Source organism: Octopus sinensis, linkage group LG3, assembly GCF_006345805.1.
Source record: "Octopus sinensis linkage group LG3, ASM634580v1, whole genome shotgun sequence".
Taxonomy (NCBI): Eukaryota; Metazoa; Mollusca; class Cephalopoda; order Octopoda; family Octopodidae; genus Octopus; species Octopus sinensis.
This window is the reverse complement of record NC_042999.1, coordinates 101,716,403-101,738,712: the sequence shown is the minus strand read 5'-3', so window position 1 is coordinate 101,738,712 and position 22,310 is coordinate 101,716,403. Positions and strand designations below refer to the sequence as shown.

General features: G+C 33.0%; 1 protein-coding gene across 2 annotated transcripts in view; it reads right to left on the bottom strand.

Annotated features, from left to right (window-relative positions):
* Window positions 1–15,263: 15,263 nt before the first annotated feature.
* Window positions 15,264–22,310, bottom strand: part of LOC115209800 (WD repeat and coiled-coil-containing protein) — a 99,734-nt gene continuing 92,687 nt past the window's right edge. Inside the window, exons 13-16 of one of the 2 annotated variants that reach the window (XM_036501204.1) lie at window positions 20,779–20,825; window positions 18,185–18,243; window positions 16,313–16,444; window positions 15,264–15,810 (exon numbers count right to left, since the gene is read on the bottom strand). In XM_036501204.1, coding sequence (XP_036357097.1) covers window positions 15,569–15,810; window positions 16,313–16,444; window positions 18,185–18,243; window positions 20,779–20,825 — 480 coding nt within the window. In that variant the 3' untranslated portion in view covers window positions 15,264–15,568. The remainder of the gene's footprint in view (window positions 15,811–16,312; window positions 16,445–18,184; window positions 18,244–20,778; window positions 20,826–22,310) is intronic. The other variant, XM_029778348.2, reaches the window with a different exon arrangement.

Below are 22,310 nucleotides of genomic sequence, written 5' to 3'. Positions count from 1 at the left end.
AGTCCTGGGTGAGGAATTGGCTGAAATGTTACAGTATTAGACAGATTGCCTTGTGATTTTTGTTTGACTTTTGGCATTCTGAGTTCTTGAGTGGTAGACTTAATCTATCATCTAGTTTAATCAGTTTGAGAATAACTTTTTCCTTTCTTCCTTTGTGGTGTCTGTTTTGGTTTTTCACATCCTTAGATCAAATTTTGCCTCCTGTCACCAAACTCCTTTGTTGTAGGAAATGGATCTTTTGTGGCCTGGCTAATAGTGATATAGCTCCATTATTAAATGGAGAGTTGTTTTCATTAGATTAATGTCTTTGTTGTATTAATGAAACAAAGTATGATAAATGCTTGGATAGATTGTCTTCTTAAGCTTACAATTCTTTTGATAAGATAGCAACTTAAGACTACATATAAATGTAATTTAATTGAAACACAGTGAAACTAATTTGCTTATCGACACTAGTTTGATAACTTAGATATAAATCTTGGAATGTACTGAATCAATATTAGAATCAATTTAACTGACCACTTCCACCTCCTAAAATTCATGGCCTTGTTCCAATGTTAGAAATCAAAATCATTGTTATCGTTGATATCTAAACCCAGGTTAGTTGAGACTGTCCAACCTTTGACTGAAGGTATTCTAGTTTGCATAGCTATATAGGAATGCAGTTTAGTTTACACAGGTAATCTAATTTGCATATTAGTGTTGTGTAGTGACCCCTGGCGGTCAAGCAGGAAAGCAAAACAAAAAAGGGATCTAATGAGAGTAATCTCCAACCTTCTCGAATATTCTAGAAGCTTTCAATTGACTTCTGGATGACATGGAAGTCAGGGACTTCTGGTTCATCCCTTATATAAAGCAAACACATTTCTAATTTCACGTACCCTTTGCCTGTCGTTTCCTAGGCATACGCATGCAGCCATGCCACTCGCACACACACCCGCACGCGTGCATATTTGCCTCATTTGCTTTGTGACATGTGGTCGCAAAGTATGTTCATGTAATATATTACAAGCCTTTTCTTTCAAACCATTCTTATATGTTAACTAGCAGTATCGCCCGGCGTTGCTCAGGTTTGTAAGGGAAATAACTATAAAGCATTTTTAGAGAGTTATAGCCAAAAAATAACAAAAAAATGGAAAAAAATTATGGTAAATTTTTTTTTTAGTTAAAAAAGGTGGAGTTGCGTCCCCTAGACAGTTTGCGGTTTGTGTTTCTGATTCTCGACCCCATGTCGAATTTATCGATTTTTTTCAGAACTGGGGGAACTTTTCAAAATTTTCGCTGCGTTAGTTTTGAATTATGACATTGGGCTATGTGTGTGTCAAGTTTCATCAGAATCGGTTGAAAGCCGTGGTCAGGGTGAGGGTACAAGCAAACAGACACACAGAAACACGCACAGACAAACTGCCATTTATATAGAGAGAGATGAATTACATCCAGTAATAAATATGTTATGACTTATTATGAACATCTCACAAGTCCTTATTTTTCTTGTTGTTTTACATACATGATGGTGACCCCTCTTTCTTGCATGCAATTGTAAAATTGTAGGTTGTCACATACTGACATCACTACAGTTGTTTTGTTATGAAATTTAAAATTGTCTTGAGTGTACTGGGTGCTTTTTACATGGCACTAGCAGCAGTGCAGTCACCAGTAAAGGGGGAGTAGCATTGAGGAAGGTGGTTTTATGCTGGGTTATGAAAGGTTAAAGTATAATAGAGGGACAGAAACAAGTGTCTTGCAACAGAGGAAATAACCTAGTTAGAGAGAGAGAGAGTAGGTAGGTTCATGAAGGCAGATTGGGAGATAGAGGGGAGGGGAATGCTGCAAGTGGTGAACATGGGTGGAGGCAGGGAGAGGTGTGAGGAAGATCAGTTGTAGGGGAAGAGATTTGTCAAGGACTGATTGTGTGCAGGAGCACAGACATAAATGACATGCCTTTATGACTTCAATTTTTCTTAGATGACTGGCTCTTCTCAATCATCTTGAGGGCAAATTGCCACTCATCTTAGTTCGTTGTCATCTCATCAGTGATGCTCAATATCTGAAGGTCATTTTTCACTACTTCATCCCATGTCTTTCTTGGTCTTCCTCTATTGCAGGTTACCTCCACATTTAGAGACCAACACTTCTTTATTCAGCTGTTGTCATCCATATGGGTCACATAACAACCATATTAGTACAGTCTTGTCTCTTGCACACTACATTTGATGCCTCTTATGCACAATTTTTCTTTCAACACATTTACACATTATTGTTCATGCACACTGACATTGCACATCCAGCAGAGTGTACTAACTTCAATTATTTCAAGTTTTCACATGCCCTCTGCATTTCACTACCAAACAGCATAGCTGTTTGTACACAAGTATCATGGAATCTACTTTTCACTCCGAGAGAGAAGCCCTTTTAGAATATCCTCCTCCACTGTTTAGTCACTCAGGTAACGTAAACTATCTACTACCTCTAAGGATCCCTCTGAACATGTGAAGAAGCCTGTTTCCTGTGTGTTCTTGGTTGTTCTTGTACATCTGTCACACACAAAGACTACTTATTCCATTAAGCTTCATCTGTACCTTTTATGTGTCTGTAGCTTGCAATGGGTATACTATATAGAATTTCTACCAACATATGTCCTTCACATTGAGCTGGACCATTCCCCTGAAGAGATTAATAATTTGTCTGCTTTTCTGTATGCTAGTACTTTGGTCTTTGCTAAATTAACTCTAAGGCCCTTTGATTCCAGGCTTTGCTTCTACACCTGAAATTTCTGTTCTAATTCTACTATAGATTCAGCTGTCAGAACAAGAAAGATCATCAGTATAGAAGAGCTCCTATGGGTAACCTATCTTAGATTCCTCTCTTATGATCTGGAGGACTATGATGAATGAGAGAAGGCTGAGAATCAAACCCTGGTGAACTTCTACCTGCACCCAAAATTTGTTGCTGTCCTCATTGCTGATTTTCACCTTACTGATAGTATCCCTGTACATAGCTTGAGCACCTCTCTCTAGTAATTTATTTACCCTTTACTTTCTACAGTGACCACAAGACAAGAGAGCAATGGATCCTGTAAAAGGCTATCTCTGTGTTGACAAATGTCATGTACAGCAGTTTGTTTTTGCTTAAAAGATCCTCCTGAAGGTGCCTTACTAGGAAGATAGCATCAGTAATGCTCCTCCCTGCCACAAAACCAAACTGCATCTCACCTAAGTTAACTCTCTTCCTAATTAGTTGAGTTGTGACTGTCTGTAACTTTCATGACTTGATCTAGCAATTTGATTCCACTGTAGATACTTCTGTCTAAAGCATTTCCCTTACCATTGTAGTAGGTGACTATAATGCTGCTACTTCAACCATTGGGTATGATACCTTTCTGATTAACTATGCAGGTGACTAGGTCGTATCCTACTTCACCAGATATTTTAAGCATTTTTGTGGTAATTCATGATGGACCAGGGTATTTCCCTGTCTTCATATCTTTATTTGCTTTATTTATTTATATCAGGGCTTTATGACATTTTGATTTAGTTCAGTACCTCATTATTCCTTAGAGTGGGGAGAAAGCTAAAATTCACCAGTTATCTTTTTAATGTTGATTTAATTAAGTAGCAGTGTGATATTGTCAGTTACATCAGTTTTAAGTAGAGTACAAGGAACTGTGACTTTAAGGTTAAGGTGCCAAAGAACTTAGTACTGTATTTATTTGTATATATACATACACACATAAAACCAACCTCTAATTATGGCAAACAAAACACAAGAAAAATATATCTTGTTTATAAAATGCACTGACCTTTCTTTAGGGTTATCTATGAGGAAGGTAGCATATTTAAAAAGATACTAGTAATAAATGGGAATGTTGAAAAATAACTTGGCTTTCCTGAGCACCAACTTTGAATTTTTAATTTTTTATTAATTTTTTTTCAAATGGTCCTTCAAATTCCTAAGTTTAGAACATTGGAAATTCTATGTTTCTTGTTATATTTCATAAATAAATTGGCTTTATGTATCTTGTTTGTCTCTTGTAGTGGGAAAGACAGACATCTCAATTAATTAATTTCTTTTCTGAAAACTTTCAAATAAATAATAGAATTTTTGTTTACTTTTTGTATTGAATTACTTACGAAAGAAGGAAAGAAATGGTTTATCTACAATTTGTGCTTAATAAGTTAATTAAATGCTTTTAACAATGATATTGAGAAATGAAAGTAATAATCTATAATGATAAACTATACCAAATCATTTATTTATTAGTTTTTGGTTATGTTCTGTCATAGAAGAACAAATGTTTAAATAGGAATTTTTTAAAAACCTTTTAAACCTTTTTTTTATATTACCTTTCTTTAAAAAAATGGTCTTTGGAGTTTTATGTGTTGAATATTCCACATTTAGGAAGCTCTCTCTCTTTTACTCATTTACTTGTTTCAGTCATTTGACTGTGGATATGCTGGAGCAGTGCCTTTAGTTGAGTAAATCGACCCTAGGACTTATTCTTTGTAAGCCTAGTACTTATTCTATCGGTCTCTTTTGCCCAACCACTAAGTTACGGGGACATAAACACACCAGCATTGATTGTCAAGCGATGTTGGGGGGGACAAACACAGACACACAAACATACATACACACTCACACACACACACACACACATATATATATGCGTGTGTGTATATATATATACATATATACGACGAGCTTCTTACAGTTTCTGTCTACCAAATCCACTCACAAGGCTTTGGTCTGCCCAAGGCTATAGTTGAAGACACTTGCCCAAGGTGCCACGCAGTGGGAATGAACCCAGAACCAAGTGGTTGGTAAGCAAGCTACTTACCACACAGCCACAATTTTTTTCAATTAAAAAACAACAATTAATTGTTCAATAAATATTATTTAATATAATAAAATCATTAAATAAAAAATAGAATATCTTTATGTAAATTGCATAGATATTAAACCATTGGAACACCCTTGGGTTATCATTTATTGTAACAAGTTATTGGAACATAAATAAAAAGTTTCAAGAAGTATGTGTTCTGTTGCTGCATTTTTACGCATACAAAGTAGTGTACAAACAGAAACATTTCCTCTATTGCTGTTTCTGTTTAGGTTTTACATTTTCTAAATCATTTAAATGAGTTAGTAAAAAAATATGAAAACAACCTAGAGTGATATGATCTTAAAGGTCCACTTATGAAATAAAATGTACATTTACTGTAATTATCACCCTCACAGAAAGATGTAACATTATTATAATGATTTGAATGACACACAGTGTGTAGTTTCATACATTAAGATTTTAAGTTCCTATCCTACTGAAGATAACTTAATCTTTTATTCTCCTAAAATTGATATAAAATAAGAACCAAGTATATGCAAGGATTGATCCATTTACTTCTTTCCACACACAACTTTATAGCCTTGCATCAGACAAAATGCCTTGTGATATTTCTTCTGATTCCTTACATTCTGGGTTCAAATCTTACCAGGGTCAACTTCGTTTTTCATCCTTTTTGGGGTCAATAAAATAAAGTACTGGTCAATTAATGTGTCAACGGTATCGACTAACTTCTCTTCCCAAAACTGCTGGCCTTGTGCCTAAATTAGAAACATTATTATTATTATAATTAACATGCTGAATGAAATGCTTAGCAGTATTTTGCCTGTCACTATGTTCTGAGTTCAAATTCCACCGAGATCGACTTTGCCTTTCATCCTTTCAGGGTTGATAAATTAGGTATCAGTGAAACACTGGGGTCAATATAGTCAACTACTTCCCTCCCCTTCCCCCAAATTTCAGGTCTTGTGCCTTAAGTAAAAAGGATTATTATTATTACAATTATTTTTATTAATAATGATATTGTTATATTTTACTTCTCAGAGCTCTTGATCTTACTTGCTCCTGTTAATTCTGTTATCAAGGGTCTCACAGGGTCTCTTTCTACAAATTATTAGATTTGGTATTATTATTACTATTTTTTTAGTGAAAATCAACAAGCTGGCAGAATTGTTAGCATGCCAGACAAAATGCTTAGCAGTGTTTCATCTGTTCTGAGTTCAAATTCTACTGAGGTCCCCTTTACCTTTCATCCTTTTTGGGTTGATGCAAGAACCAGTTACACACTGGGGTTAATGTAATCAACCAGTCACCTCCCACAAAAGTGTAAGGCTTCAAAATTGCAGGGAGGGAACTAGTTGATGACATCAACCCCAGTGTGTAACTGGGACTTTCATCGACCTCAAAAAGATGAAAGGCAAAGTGATTATTTAAGGCAGCAAGCTGGCAGGATGGTTAGTATGCTGGGCAAAATACTTGGCGGCATTTTATCTGTCTCTACATTCTTGGTTCAAATGCCACTGAGGTGGACTTTTCCTTTCATCTTTTTGAGGTCAGTTGAACATTGGGGTTGGTGTAATTGATTTACCCCCTCCCCCAAATTTCTGGCCTTGTGCCTATAGTAGAAAGGATTATTATTATTTTTATTAAAAAGGTAGCAGGCTGGCACAATCATTGATATGCTAAGCATTTTGTCTATATGTTCTGAGGTTGGCTTTGCCTTTCATCATTTCAGGGTTGATAACAAATATCACTCAAGTACTGAGGTCAATATAATTGACTTCCCCCTCCCCTAAAAAGCTACTGGCCCTGTGCAAAAATTTCAAACCATTATTATTTGTAGCAAAGAAAATTTGCTCCTTTCTTGACCTAAATTTTGTCAAATAATTGAATAGATTCCTTGATATCCATCAACAAGTGGTTGGTTCTGTTGTAGAAGAGACCAGTGATACCTAAGTCATCTTACAGCAGCACTCAGTTGAAGAATTGAACTCATCTGTGCAGGCTAATGAAATGCTCATCAATTTTTCTGTGCTGTTGCCATAAATAGTGATTAGTTATCCTTTATTCTTAAGTCAATGAATAATCTATTGGAGAATGAAATATTTTGAGCAATGTACACAAAATTGCTTGATGATCCAATGATAAGTGCAGAGAAACAACAGTTGTCTTTAGAATGAATCCACCAGATTCTACAGATATAAAATTGAGCTAATAAGGGAGACTTTACATGGTAGCTTGACTGGTGAGAAATAGCATCCAATTCTCATTTGAATCACACCTTTACTGTCTTAAAAAAATAAGAACACTGGATAATGTAGCCTTAGATACATTGTCTCAAAAAAAAAAAGAAAAAGAAAAGATGGTCATAGTTGAAACACTTTCCTCATAGATCTACTTGATCGGGATTTACCTAGATCTAAAACAATAACTACAATAAGAGACATATAGAAACACACTGGACTTAGAAGAAAATTCATCCACCAAACTGCAGCACTGCACTACATATATAATAATGATAATGAAATTATTGTATACAGTGCTCAGGTGCACCACAACTTGTCAAAAGTATGTATAAAGCATATGCAATAATGTACAAGTGTCTGGAAAGTGAACAGTGTATGAGTCAGGTACATGCTTGCATGTGTATAGAGGAGAGAAAATCAGGTGTAGTGTTGGTGAATCTCGGGAAGCATGGAAGTTTTGAAGGATGCAGTGCTCCAAAAACTAATTATCTTCTGCATGGTAAATGCACAGCTAGGTAGGATCTATGGATTTTACCTATGCATTGAATTAACTACCTATATACTGTAGGTTTCCTCAACTAAAGCTGACTATCACAACATATAAAAAAACCACTGTTGATAGAATATGAACTAGCAACCACTAAACTGATTGTCCACTAAACACTTGTTTCAGTCATTTATACTCACTATTAAAAATCATTATGAAAATATTAAAGTTTTCTAATTTCCTTTTAATATTTTCCATTATTCATATTTTAGCTTTATTTATTTGTCTTTTTATTTTTGCTCATCTTCACCATCTTGCTGGCATTCTCATCTCCATTGAAGCGTTACTCTGATAGGAGAGTAGTAACCGCTTGACTACACCTGAATCATGGAAGCTCATTGAAATATATCAGTCATAGTGATAATAGGCTCTGACTAAATTCAGCACCAAAAATAATAATAAGCTATCACAACCTATAATGGTGGCAAGACACACTTCAAAAACTTTCGAAATACTTCCTCACTTCAAAAATGCATAAACACCCACACATCAATTACTGATTTAAAAATATATATATTATCGAAACACATTTATACCTGATGTGTGTATAAATGTATGCATGTGTATGAACATGTGCAAATGTTATGTGTATGCACAATGTACAAGTGTTGTGATTATAAATAAATGTATGTAGCTACGCATATGAATAAAGATGCAAACATATAGAAAGTTTTTAACAATAGACAAATTTAATAGAAATATACATGTATCTGTATATGTATTATTTCTCTTTACTTTTTCTTGCTGTCTCTGTCACCCTATTCTACAGAATATATGTGTGTGTGTGTGTGTGTGTTGAAAGATTTAATCAAATGTGTCTGTGGAAAGAGAGATACTGGTTACCATTTATTTTTGGTGCTATTTAAATTCTCTTTTTTTTTTTTACCACACAGGTTTATAGCCATTTTCAAGATAGGCCTGTGAAGATGAGTTTATATATGGTGGCTGTCTGCCCCTTGCATACATGTGTGTGTATGTATGTGTATATATATATATATATATATATATATATATATATCATCATCATCATTGTTTAGCGTCCGTTTTCCATGCTAGCATATATATATATATATGAAATGTATGTGTGTGTATACACACACATTTAATATATGTTCATGTGTGTGTTCTTGTCTATGTATATGTTGTATAACTGGGTGTCAGCTGTGTGTATATGTGTATGAATGTGTGTGGGTGTAATTATATTTTGTCAAAATAAAATGAATATTTTTCAATTGTGTTCTGTAATATTCCATTTTATTAACCATTTCAAACAAATTACAGACATTTAACATTGTTACTCATTGTTGCTTACAACACCTAAAATGGCCATTATCAAGAGGCAAAATAATTTTCAATTTACATTATAATCTCTTTAGCATGTATGTGCATGTGTGTGGATATGCATGTGTATGTATGTATTCAGAAACTACGAACCAGATACACAATTATTTACCACCTCAAGGAAGTTTTGTACAACATTTATTCTATAAAATAACCACCAAATCTCCCTCAAATCACATGCTGCTGTGTATCATGAAAGAAGATGTAGAAAGGTAGAAAGTTGAAATGGGAGTCGTTGCTACAATCTTTCTTTCTCTCTCTGGCATAGATGGATAAAGAGATGGAGGATGAGAGGCACACATCAAGATGTTGAATTTATTCCACTTTATAAGATTTACTTTCTAAATCATTTGGCATGAGTTGGAGTCATTCTGTTTATTTTTTTTGTATTTGTCTCACTGCTTAATGAAATGGTTTGAAATATCCAAAATTAACCAACTGTGTTTCTACTTTCTTACTGTAACAGCATCTCCATTCATTAGTTCTATTTGTCTTTTGTATTTGAAAGTTCATCCTGCTTTCTTAATGTTTTAATATTCATAAATTTTGATGATTTGCCATTTATTACAACATTTATAACAGTTTTTTTTCATTATTGTAGTCTAAACAGTTCTTTTGAGGTAAGTTGTTGCCATACTATAGAACAATGACCTTCAGGTCTGATTTGATTTTTTTTTCCACTAAGACCAGTTCTTTTTTGTTTCAGTCATTTGACTGTGGTCATGCTGGAGCACTGCCTTGAAGGATTTTAGTCAAACAAATTGACCTCAGGACTTAATTTTTAAGCCTAGTACTTATTCTATCAGTCTTTTCTCCCGAACTCCTAAATTACGGGGACATAAACACACCAACACTGGTTGTCAAGTGGTGATGGAGGGCGGGATACAGACACACACAGAGTTATATATATTCAATGGGCTTCTACAAGTTTGTCTACCAAATCCACTCACAAGGCTTTGGTTGGCCCGAGGCTATAGTAGAAGACATTTGCCCAAGGTTGCACACAGTGGGACTGAACCTGGAACCATGCAGTTGGGAAGCAAACTTCTTACTACACAGCCACACCTGCACCAATAAAAAACTTTCTAAATTACTTTCTTTACCCCAGCTAGTAAGATCTCCACTTGTTGGGGTAGAGAAATAAGAGAAAGATATCTGATATAGCAGTGTGTGAGTAAGGGTAGGTGCATTGTGAACAAGCAAGCTTTGGATCTCATTGGGACAACTACTCCTAAATTCAAATTAATAAAAGAAAAAATGAATGGGACACGTAGTGGTGAGCTTATCTAATCTTTATTAAATATAGTGAAAACTCTTGTCATGTTTTGATCTTCTCAGTAACATAATCTTATCAGTACATGCCAAAACCTTGATGCCAAATGCATTCTTGGGTAATTTTCTTAATTCTTTATTGCCCACAAGGGGTTAAACTTAAAGGGGACAAACAAGGACAGATAAAGGGATTAAGTTGATTACATTGACCCCAGTGCGTAACTGGTACTTAATTTATCGACCCTGAAAGGATGAAAGGCAAAGTTGACCTTGGCGGAATTTGAACTCAGAACGTAACGGCAGACGAAATACTGCTAAGCATTTTGCCTGGCGTGCTAACGATTCTGCCAGCTTACCGCCTTAATTGGGTAATTTTCTCCCAATCTTTCTTTGTTAACGGGCAGTAGATCGGCAAAATTATAAGGATTGGAAAAAAAAATGCTTTGCAGTATTTATACCAAAAAGAAGAACAAATATTTAATTTTACAAATACATAGACACATGACCTAAATTACTATTTTGGTATTAAGGCTTAACCCTCTGTTATGCAGATTACTCTGTCAAATGTAATGCTTATTTATTCACATAATTTTGTAGCTTCAAGATTTCTATGTCATTGTTTATTTTTTGAATGATATTGTAGGGGAGGTGTGAGAGGTTGGATCTGGCCAGTTTGAATGTAAAAAGGGTAGGATATTTGGGCCAGGTATGGCCAGTCTAAATGCTGAAGGGTTAAGCTATTTTTTTCACATACAGGTTTTATGTTAGTGAGAAGGTTATATTTTGAATGTGGGCAAAATTTTGACCATAAAGGGGGGATCCCCCACCCTTGCTCTACATGATTGTTTGATCCACTAGCAATAGCAGCCAAATTTCCCTCAACTTTTAAACTATTTAGAAAGGGACTAGTGTTGGATAGATAATCCTAGATACACTATATCTAAACAAAAGACAGTACATGAACGTGGCTGGAGCATCTTTGATCATAGGATCTGTTAAAGTAAGACTAATCTGGGACTAAGCAATAACATCAATATTTCACCGCTAAACCTTGAACTAAAGTTTTCTCAAATCTTTCTACTCGAAAATTACTTTTCTCTATGACTTCTTCCCTATTTACATTAACCCTTTAGCATTTAAAAAGGCCATATCCATCCCAAATATTGTACTTGTTTTTATGTCCAAACCTAGCCTCTCACACCTACTCTAAAGTAAACAATGTGAATCAATAAGCATCACATTTGACAGAGTAATCTGAATGTGAAAGGGTTAACTCAAACAACTACACCGTCTGAGAAATGAACGTACACAAAGGGGAGTAAAGAAACTTGTCTAACAATAGAGGGTAGTTTTGTAATGGCAAGGCACTGTTTAAAAACTAAAAGCATCTCTTTCTCACACAATGACTTGAATAGTTGGTGACAAATTTTTAGCTGATTGAATAATTCCCTTCAGCTTAACCATTCTCAACACTCTATTTTTCTGTTAACCCCTTTAGCATTTAAACTAGCCATATCTGGCCAAAATAATCTACCTTTTTTTATCTTCAAACTGACCAAATCCAGTCTCTCACACTTACCCTACAATATTATTCTAAAAAAGAACAATCACATCATTGAAATCTCAGACACAAACATGTATACCTGCATACATACTAACATACAAACACGTATGGCACATACATTCACTATTATGGTATCAACACTAACAAATGAGTATGTACATGAAGGAATATCTATGAAGGTAGAAGTACTGCGCATGATTATTAATTCAAAACAATGTGAATAAATTAGCATTACATTTGACAGAGAAATATGAATGTTAAAGGGTTTTTAAGTAATTTTATGAAGTATCTTTATTTTGAAATTAACAAGAACGTGGGTTTATAACACATCCTTAATTGACAATCAGTTATTATCAGTGTCTGGTGGCTCTGCTTCAGGTGACTCAAATGAATAAAGTATAATTTTATATTGAAATCATTCATTGTAACATAGTGATTCTAGATTGATTTACGTTTTTTCCCTCTTTACAAATGTATTAATTTAAATTTAAAGGGAAACATAGGGAGGGCAACAATTTTAAAAATTAATCTCTCTTCTTAATTAAACATTGTATAATTTTTTATGCCTATAGATTGCTTTTGACAAAAAATTTTCAAATAAATTATTTTCAATTAAAAAAATAAATACAAACATGCTTATAATACAATAGTTTCTAAAGAACAGTTGTTAAGATTGTAGTGTTTTCACACACAAACATGTATACTTGCATACATACTCACACACAAACACATATATGGTACATACATTTGCTATTATGGTATCAACATTAACAAATGAGTGTGTACATGAATGAAGGAATATCTATGAAGGTAGAAGTACTTGTTAAATCTGCCCCCAAAAAGGAAAAAAAAAAAAAAAACCTTTTACATAGATAATCTTTTTTTCTTTGGGTATTGTTATAGGTCTTGTATTGAAAATGATTTACAAACTCCTATTTGGAAATATATCATATACCATACATCTGTATTTAAGGAATATTCTTTCAAGCATTGACCAGTCTTTCTTCATTTTGTACCATCATACCGACAACATTTAAAGCATTTTCTCACCTGTTATTACTATACTACCATAACAAATCAAGATGCATTATCAACAATTTATTTAGCTTACACGTTTCAAGTAACATGGCACAATGCAGGCATTGCACATTTAATCAACCCTTCATTTGATCGACTAAATTGCCAGAGATACAGAGCATGAAGTTGCCATGCTATTCTTTACAAAGAATGCTTCTTCTAAATTTTGTATACATTGAAATAATGAGGAAGGAGTTTACAAACAATAAATTCCAGACCACTGTCTCCATTTTATTATTCAGTGTCCATGTCAGGCAAAGGGTGGTATCTTTCTTTTAATTTAATGGCAGCTAATAGATGTATCTTGTCAAGAAAAAAATTGTAATTTAGTCTCTCTTAAGTGCATCTTAATGACAAAAAGAATTTGCTAGAACTATAAAAGAAAATCAGTATCTACTAAGAAAAATATGCATTTGGTTGATGGAGTAATCTATATTAAGTAAAATTATATAACATAAAAATAAAATGTCATACATACACACACGTACTGTATAAATGCATACACACACTAATGCATCTCTCTCTCTCTCTCTATATATATATATACATACACACTCTTACTAATCATAATAAAAACTTACAATTGAATTTCTAAAGTTTTAAAGCAAGGAATATTAAAAACTTAATTAAAGATTAAAACAGAGTGGGGAAGAGGAAACATTAAAATATTGACAAAGCAATTAATTTTAATATGTCAGTTTGCAGATAATTTAGTATATTTTATAAAATAAAAAATAATAATGAAATTATTGTATACAGTGCTCAGGTGTACCACAACTTGTCAGAAAGTGCATATAAAGTACATGCAGTAATGTAAAAATGTCTGGAAAGCAAACAATGTATGAGTCAGATACATGCCTGTGTGTGTATGGAGGGGAGAAAATCAGGTGTAGTGTTGGCGAATCTCAGAAAGCATGGAAGTTTTGAAGGATGCAGTGCTCAGACAACTAACAACTGATGCCGGCAGTTTGTTCCATGCTTCAGCAATTCTCGTTAATCCCTGTAGCATATACTTCATAATAGGGATTAACATATATAATAATATACTAAATCATCCACAAACTGACATATTAAAATTAATAGTTGAGGCACTATATCATATTTTAATGTTTCCTGTTTCCCAACATTGTTTTACATTTTAATTAAATTTTTGATATTCTTTTCTTCAAAAATTTTACAAATTTGATGTAAGTCTGTATCATGACGAGTAAGAGTGTGTATGCATGTGTGTGTACATATATGTATGTGAGTGTATATGTGTATAATTTATTCTTTTTTTATTAATTTATGAAATGTAATTTTTACCTAATATAAATTCCTTCAACAGTGAAAAGCATATTTTTATTAGATTTTCTTTTATAGTTCTATTAAATTCATTGTCTTCTGCTGTGAATTAAGTTGCACTTAATGACATTCCAGATTAAATTACAAGTCTAACAAAATACATACAAGTAGTAGCTGTCATTAAATGAAGAAAAAGAGACTGCCCCTTGCCCATGATATGGACACTGGACAATAAAATGGAAACAGCAGTCTGGAATTTATTGCCCTTTCTACATTATCCCAATATATACAAAATTTAGCAGAAGCATTGAAAAGAATGGCATGGCAGCTACATGCTCTGTTTCTCTCACAATTTAGTCAACCAATAGAAGGATTAATTAAATGTGCATACCGCAATGTGCAGAACTTCTGTTGTGCCATGCTGTTTGAAACATGTGTAAGCTAAATAAATTGATGATAATGCATCTGGATCCTTTGCTTTTTTTCTAATATACAGTGATTAATATACCCAGTTTAATTGGTGTTCAACCATGGATTTACAAATTATACCTGTCACAAGAAAAAAATAATGATATATGGATTGTTATAACTGAACAAGTTCTATTTCCAGAGACTGCTTAAAGGGGTATTCACCATGGCTTATTTAACCCCTATTTACTTTCATCATGTGTGTAAACATACATACATATATATATGCATGTATGGTATGCATGTGTGTGTCTTTCCTTTGCTTCAGCATTTATTCACTCAATTGGTATTGTTTGTTTGCAATCTTCTATTAAAACATGTTTAGCCATTGAGTTGTTCATTGTTTGAAGAACAAGGGATAATGCTTTTCTTGGAAACAGATACAGGTGGGGATTGGTGATAAGAAGAACATCCATCTATAGAAAATCTGTTTCAACAAGTTTCATTTGATTTATGCAAACATGGAAAAATAGATGTTTAAACAATGTTGATAATAATGATGAGGATGATGTCATATCTCATGGTATAAGCAGTAATACATGGCACTGGTATGGCACTAAATAGGAACAGGTCAAAATGAAGAAAACAGCTTGTTTTTATGTTATTTATTTATTACAGCTTTTTCTTTTTTGTGCTTTCATTATTAACAAAAAAAAAATCCATAACAATACATAATACATCAATTTGTTCAAATATACAAACACATACACATTCTCATATATATATAATAGCAATGTATTTGAGAAGGGGAAATTATATAGATGTTAATGTATTTTAAGCAAACTGTGCAGTTAGTTGTAAGGTTGTGCAGTTGTAGCTAACAAATAATAACACAGCAACTTCTTTACCGAATAGTACAAACTGGCTGCCTCCCCCAAAGTCATTACAAGATGAAGACATACAAGAAAAGAGAGAGATTTTCACTGGAAATGCTAACATGATGTGGCTTTTCCTTTGATGGAAGTCAGAGCCCCAGTAACTGTTAAGTCTGTAATAGGTTTACTTTCATTAATTGGGCTCTGAGGTAAGACAGCAGATGATGCTAATGATGATATTGATACACTATCCTCCTGAGCTGGAGATGTGACACCACTAATGAACAGTGTAGAATTGGGTTCGAATTTCAGTGGAATATAGCCATCAATGTTTGCACTGACAATAACAGGAACACCATCTGAAAAAAGAAAAGAAAACCGGTGATATAATGTGTATTAATGAGAGAGCTTTAACAAAAATACATTTACACCAATTAGATCACTTTTGCTATGAAAATTACAGGTTGGGTAGTGACAAATCTGCACATTTGCCAGAATCTTTAGGGCTCTTTCTTTTCCTTTCCCTACAACAACCTGTCTCTCATAGAATACTACTTGTAACAAATTTCTAGCTCAATGTGGTAGTGATTAACCCATCTAAGGGAAATAGTAGATAAGTGTTCTAGTACTGAACCAACATAACCTTGATACACACAGGGATCATGATGTTAATGATAAAATAAATGCAAGTTAAAAACCCAGGAGATCTTTGTTGTACTTGTAAAAATACAATTACAATAAACTGAGTTAAATAGGAAAAAAGTTAATCAATATCCACATTATAATTACAATACAATAGATTAAATTGATGTGTTATTATTTTATTGTATTCTCAAAATATGATGAGGAAATATTTCTCACCAATGTAAAGCTCAATAGTATTCAAACCAAAAGACTGTTTCACAGATTCCATATGTAACCGGCCATGATCCAAAAGAAAGGTCTTTTTAATTGATATCCCTGATGGAATAACATGGATTACGTTGATGATTTCTGAAAAATATAAAGTAGTTACTGAATTGATATTGTTTGGTTTTGTTTTACTTCCTACCATTAAGTAGTATTACAATAAGTTAGTATTAACACATTTCATGTAGTGGAAGAGAGAGAAGCCATCTAACAACACCTTTTCTCCAAAGATTTCCTGAAGAAGGGGTCTTAACCCTGAAATAATGAAATACTTGGTAAAACCATTGACATTATTTTTATAACTAGCATAGTTTTGGCTTTAAAAAAAATAATTAAAAATATATAGATATATATTTCTGTCTTTTTGTTTATGTCCATGTAACTTAGTAGCTCAGTAAAAGAGATTGATAAAAGTACCAGACTTACAAAAAAAATGTATTGGGATTTATTTGTTTGACTAAAACCCTTCAAGGCCCCAGGATAGCTGCAGTTCAATGACTGAAATAAGTTACAGATAAACAATAAGACACATTTATTCATTATATTAAATGATTTATTCATTAAATATTACTCATTAAATAATGCTGTGTCTTTTACATTGTGAACTCAAATTCTGACTTTTCATCTTTTCAGGGTTGATAAAATGAATTAAGTACTGAAGTACTTTTCCCTTTCCTCCAAATTTGTAGCATTGTACATATGTTAGAATCTTATATTATAAAGAAAGTAGGCACTTTACCATTTGTTGCCAATAATTTTGAAATTGTTAGACAATCCAACTAAACAGTAATCTATATATATAATTTTCAATGGACAGTATATCATCATCATCATCATCATCAATGATGATATGCTAACCATAAAAAATTAAGTCTATTCCGGGAGATTCTGATAACAAGCTTGAGCTTTTTGATTGCCATAAGAAAACACAAGTTGATTAACCCTTTCATTACTGTATTTATTTTGAGATACTCTGTTTCTTTCAATCATTTTTAAATATAACAAAGAGTTTAGTAAAATAACTAAGTTATCATTCAGCTAATGTTAGGAACATAAATTGTGACTAAGGTTTGGTGAAAGATTTTAATTCAAAATTTATGAAAACAAGATATTTGTACTACAGAGCCAGAGCCGGTTTTGGCTGGGCTAATAACGAAAGGGTTAAAGATGTTCAGCTCTTTAAATTCATTTCAAAGTTTGAAAGTGTGACAGGGATCTTAGCATATACAGTTGCTACTGTGTAAACTTTTAAAACTAATTGTTATTTTAATTCTGAGGAGAGCCACCAAGATGTCATGTTTTGGGGGAGGAGAGGGAAATAGGTTCTTGTACTGTACTAATGAAATTATAAAATATGAATGAATAGTTCTTCTGCAAATAGATTAGTCTCCTGGTAGTTCACTTAACTGTCACATTCCAAGATTAAAAAAAAAAATCAACTGGATGGAGGTGGGTAGATAGTATAACAAGGCTGTATCAGAAATCCCAATGCATACCATTTCTTTGATATATTCGTTCATATTTCATTGGAGCTCAACACAGCCTTGTAGCTTGCCAGTTCTCTGTCAAGCCATCCTACCTATACCAGCTTGGTATATGGATGTTAAATGATGGTGATGATGATTTCTGTAAACTAACACAAATAATAATAATCTTTTTGGGAAAAGAAATGTGATGTTGGAGTCTTTTCACTAGATTAGTTAATACCATTGTGAGGGGCATGAATGCTACAATTCAGCCACAAATTCAGTTTACTGAAAGACAAATATAATTGTCAAGTTAGTATATTGGGAGAAACAGAAGAAATAAAATTAGAAAAGTTACCTGGTGCCTTGAGTGGTTGGTATTTTGTAGGAAAGATACAACTGCTTTTATCAATTTCTCTGAAATAGTTTCAGATAAATACATTAAGAACAAAGAAAAATAAATCTGAGTGAAGCTGTGTAATGAAGCTGAAATGTATAAACATTTGTCTTCTTTTCAGGAAACAGGGCTGGAAAATTGTGATTGTTAAATGAAATTAATATTTAAATCATTTACACAGCAGCTTGTTTTCCACCAAAATATCTGAGAATTTACATCTAAAGAAGATTTGAATTACAGTAACTAAAATAACACAGACTGTATGAGAAAATGTACAGGATGATTTAGAAGTCTTTCTAGCATTTACATGAGCTATAAAACTTCTATTTTTATGGTTTTGTCATTATATTTTTTAATACATTTTTGTTATTTTGTAGTGAATATATATATATATATATGTGTGTATATATATAACAAGCTGCATTTGAAGATAGGAGAAGAGCCCATGATCTTTGCAGGCTTTTTTTGAGAAAATTACCATACACATAAGTTAACATTTCTTTTTCCTACTTTTATTCCACATTTCTGTTCATTATTTACTAAAGTAAAATTATTTCAACAACTTTTAGTTATATAATGTTAGTTTGTCATGTCTTAATATACGATGTAAATAGCAAAATAAGTTCATATAAGATAGACCTGAAGATTGGCAATATAATCATTTTAATGTGGTATTGTATAGAGACATTCTATTTCAGCAATATTGAGGAATATGTTGTCATGAAATGCATGTAGTCTAGATAATGTAAAGTATATGATTTGTAATAAGAATTGAAGGTATTAATTTTGATAATTTGGAATAAGAATTGTAGGTATTAATTTTGATAATTTTAATATTTAGTCCTTATCATCATCATCATCATTTAGTGCCCGCTTTCCATGCTAGCATGGGTTGTATGTACATATTGTGGATAATGTCATTCAATGATGATTGAGTTGCCTGAAGGTGATTCTGTCTCTTAAACCTATATATATATGGTTCTAGGTAAATTCCACTGTGGTAAATTTTACCATAGGTAAATTCCACCATGGTAAATTCCACCTGCTAATAATCACCGTGGTCAGTTTCTCTAGACTGTGGGTCAATAAATGTTATTTAATCGGTCTATCTCTGAAGTTTTAAGAAGAGAGAGAGGGAGTCTGAAGGTGAGATAGAACATAATCTTTATAATCTACTTGAATTGAGATGGATCACTTTAATGTACTCCCATTGAGTAAGAATCTATGAAAAAGACTCATCACAGAATTTCAAAAATAATATAATTTGGGATAAAGAAAGAAAAGATCAAATTTTAGCACACATTTTATTATAACAATAGGATAGAAAATAATAGTGAGTACATTGTGAAGTAGAGTTAGGATAAGAAAGTTTAATTTATTAAAAAAAAATTTCTTAAGACAAATTGTATGCAAGACTTCTTAAAATTGCAGAGGGTTTTCATTTTGATATTCCTGAACTAGCTATTTCAGTTGTGCATGAATAATTTGATAGGTCATTTTTTTTTTGTTGTTGAGTCTCCTCGTTGAACATGTGCAATTTTTGTATGGCTTAATCCTTCCTCAGATTTAAGGGCAGTGCATAGTTTCCACAAATTTGGATGTGTGGATGTTAGTGATGAGTGCAAAGCATTGTGGAACCCTTCTAAATAATGATTTGATAATAATATTTCACCTATGGAGAAATTTACCATGGTAGAATATACTGTGGTGGAGTTTACCGGTCACCACACACACATCAGTATCATTATGCATTACAAAATACACTGAATTTGGAAGTCTATATTCACTGAAACACACTGTTACACACATACTCAACTATGCCTATCAATTACAAAAATACAGTTCTGTTTTCTGTTATATATCATGTATTTTTAATTTTTTTTAAGTGATGGGCTTACTGATAAATACTGTAGCTAACACTCTCTTTCATGAATACTGATTACTTAAGTATACATTCATTTCAGATGCTAGCATTGAAAGTGATGTTAAATAATGACGAATGCTAATTGCAGATGGGTCAAAAGCTATGTTCATTCAGAGAGAAATTAGAACCAAAATTTTTTAATATTTGTTGATAAGCTTGATGCACAAAAACTGGCTTAAAACTTTAGCATTTAACTATTGAAACTGACTATACCCAGCCCCAAATATTCTGTTTTGTGTTCAAATCAACCAGATCCTATCTCACATACCTACCCTAAAATGGTATTCTAAAAATAAACAATGTAAATAAGCATTACATTTAACTGAGTAATCTTAATACTAAAGGGCTAAACCAGACTTATCAGATCGAAATATTCTACCTGTTTTATGTTCAAACTGGCTAGATTTGGCCTCTCACACCAACCCTACAATGCCATGTTAAAAATAAACAATCCGATTATGAAAACCTCAAAGCTACGAGATAATGCATAATTAATTCAAAGTAATGTAAATAAATAAACATTACATTTGATAATAATTTAAATGTTAAAGAGAAACAAGTATAAATTAAACTAAATATATTCATCACAAGAGTAAGATTATATAAATTAAATGGAAAATAAATATATAACCTCTTTAGTTCCTCGATTTTCTTCTCTAGTTCAGCAATTTGGTTATTCTGTAAAATATTGAAGAAAAAAATCAGTTATTTTTAAAACATTTTCATGTAAAACAGTTGAGGAAATAGCTTGTTACAAGTTTAATTCACTCCATTTGATTGTAAAAATTTTAAATAAGGAAAATTCAAGTTAAGATGAATGGAAATAGGTCTGATATCAGAAACTCTTTTTTTATGCTGGTGCCATGTATAAAGCACCCAGTACACTCTGTAAAATGGTTGGTGTTAGGAAGAATAACCGACTAGAAACCATGCCAAAACAGACAATTGGAGCCTGGTGTAGCTCTCCATCTTGCTAGCTCCTGTCAAACCATCCAACCCATGCTAGCATAGAAAATGGATGTTAAATGAAGATGATAATAATGATAGACTATCCAATATTTAATAGTAAATATGTAAATAATTATTAAAAAAAAATTATTCCTGTTTTGAACCACTACTAGAATATTATCATGATGTGTTGAGCTTATCCCAATTTCCATAAAGTCAAATAGTTGAAAGATTTCAACCACTCTTTCTATCCTTTCTTCCTCAGCATATGAAATGGTTATTGACCTTACCTCGAAGTAAGCTACTGTCATGTAAATCTATGACTAAAAGCATTCAATCCATGGTACCTTGATTATCCTAGGTGATAAACTTAATCAGAAACCTTGCTTGAATCCCTGTACTCAAGGACCAGGTGGTTTAACAGCTAATGTTGAACTATCTGGTTCTTGGGCACAAGGATTCAAATCAGGTCCCCATTGTGAGGGTAACATCCTACATTCCTCCACTAATCTCAAAAGCCTTGAAAAGTGTCATAGGTGCTGACCTAACAATCCTATTTTTTTCTTCTAGGAATAGTCTATCTTGGAATACATTATCTACTATTTATTTCTTAAAGACAGCAGGATGTGGAAATGTGACTGTTACCTCAACCAGATTAAGTGATCTATCAAAACAGTTGTCAGTCATTACATGTCTTGGTTGCAGTTAGAGCTGTTTGTATTTACAGTTAACAGTTATGAAGCCATGTGGCCTAATGGTTAGGATGTCCAATTCATAATTGTAAGGTCATGGGTTCATTTCCTGGACTTCCTGGACTTGTGTCTATGAGTAAAACATTTCATCTCAGGTGGCTCATTTTACTCAGCTGCTAATGAGCATAAGCTGGTTGCTGATATAGTGGCATTTGAACTTAGAACATAAATCCAGAAGAAATACTGCCAAACATTTCACCCAGCATGCTTAAAGATTCTGCCAGTTCACTGCCTGAATGATAATAACAATAACAATCCTTTCTAATTTTAGCACAAGGCCAGCAATTTTGGAGAGTAAGTTTATTTTATTGACCCTGAAAGGATGAAAACCAAATTGACCTCAACAGGGTTTGAAATCAGAATTAAAGAACTGGCACAAATATCACAAAGCATTTTTTCTGACATTCTAATGATTTTGTCTGTTGTTCATCATCATCATCATAGTGGTTTCAAATTTTGGCAC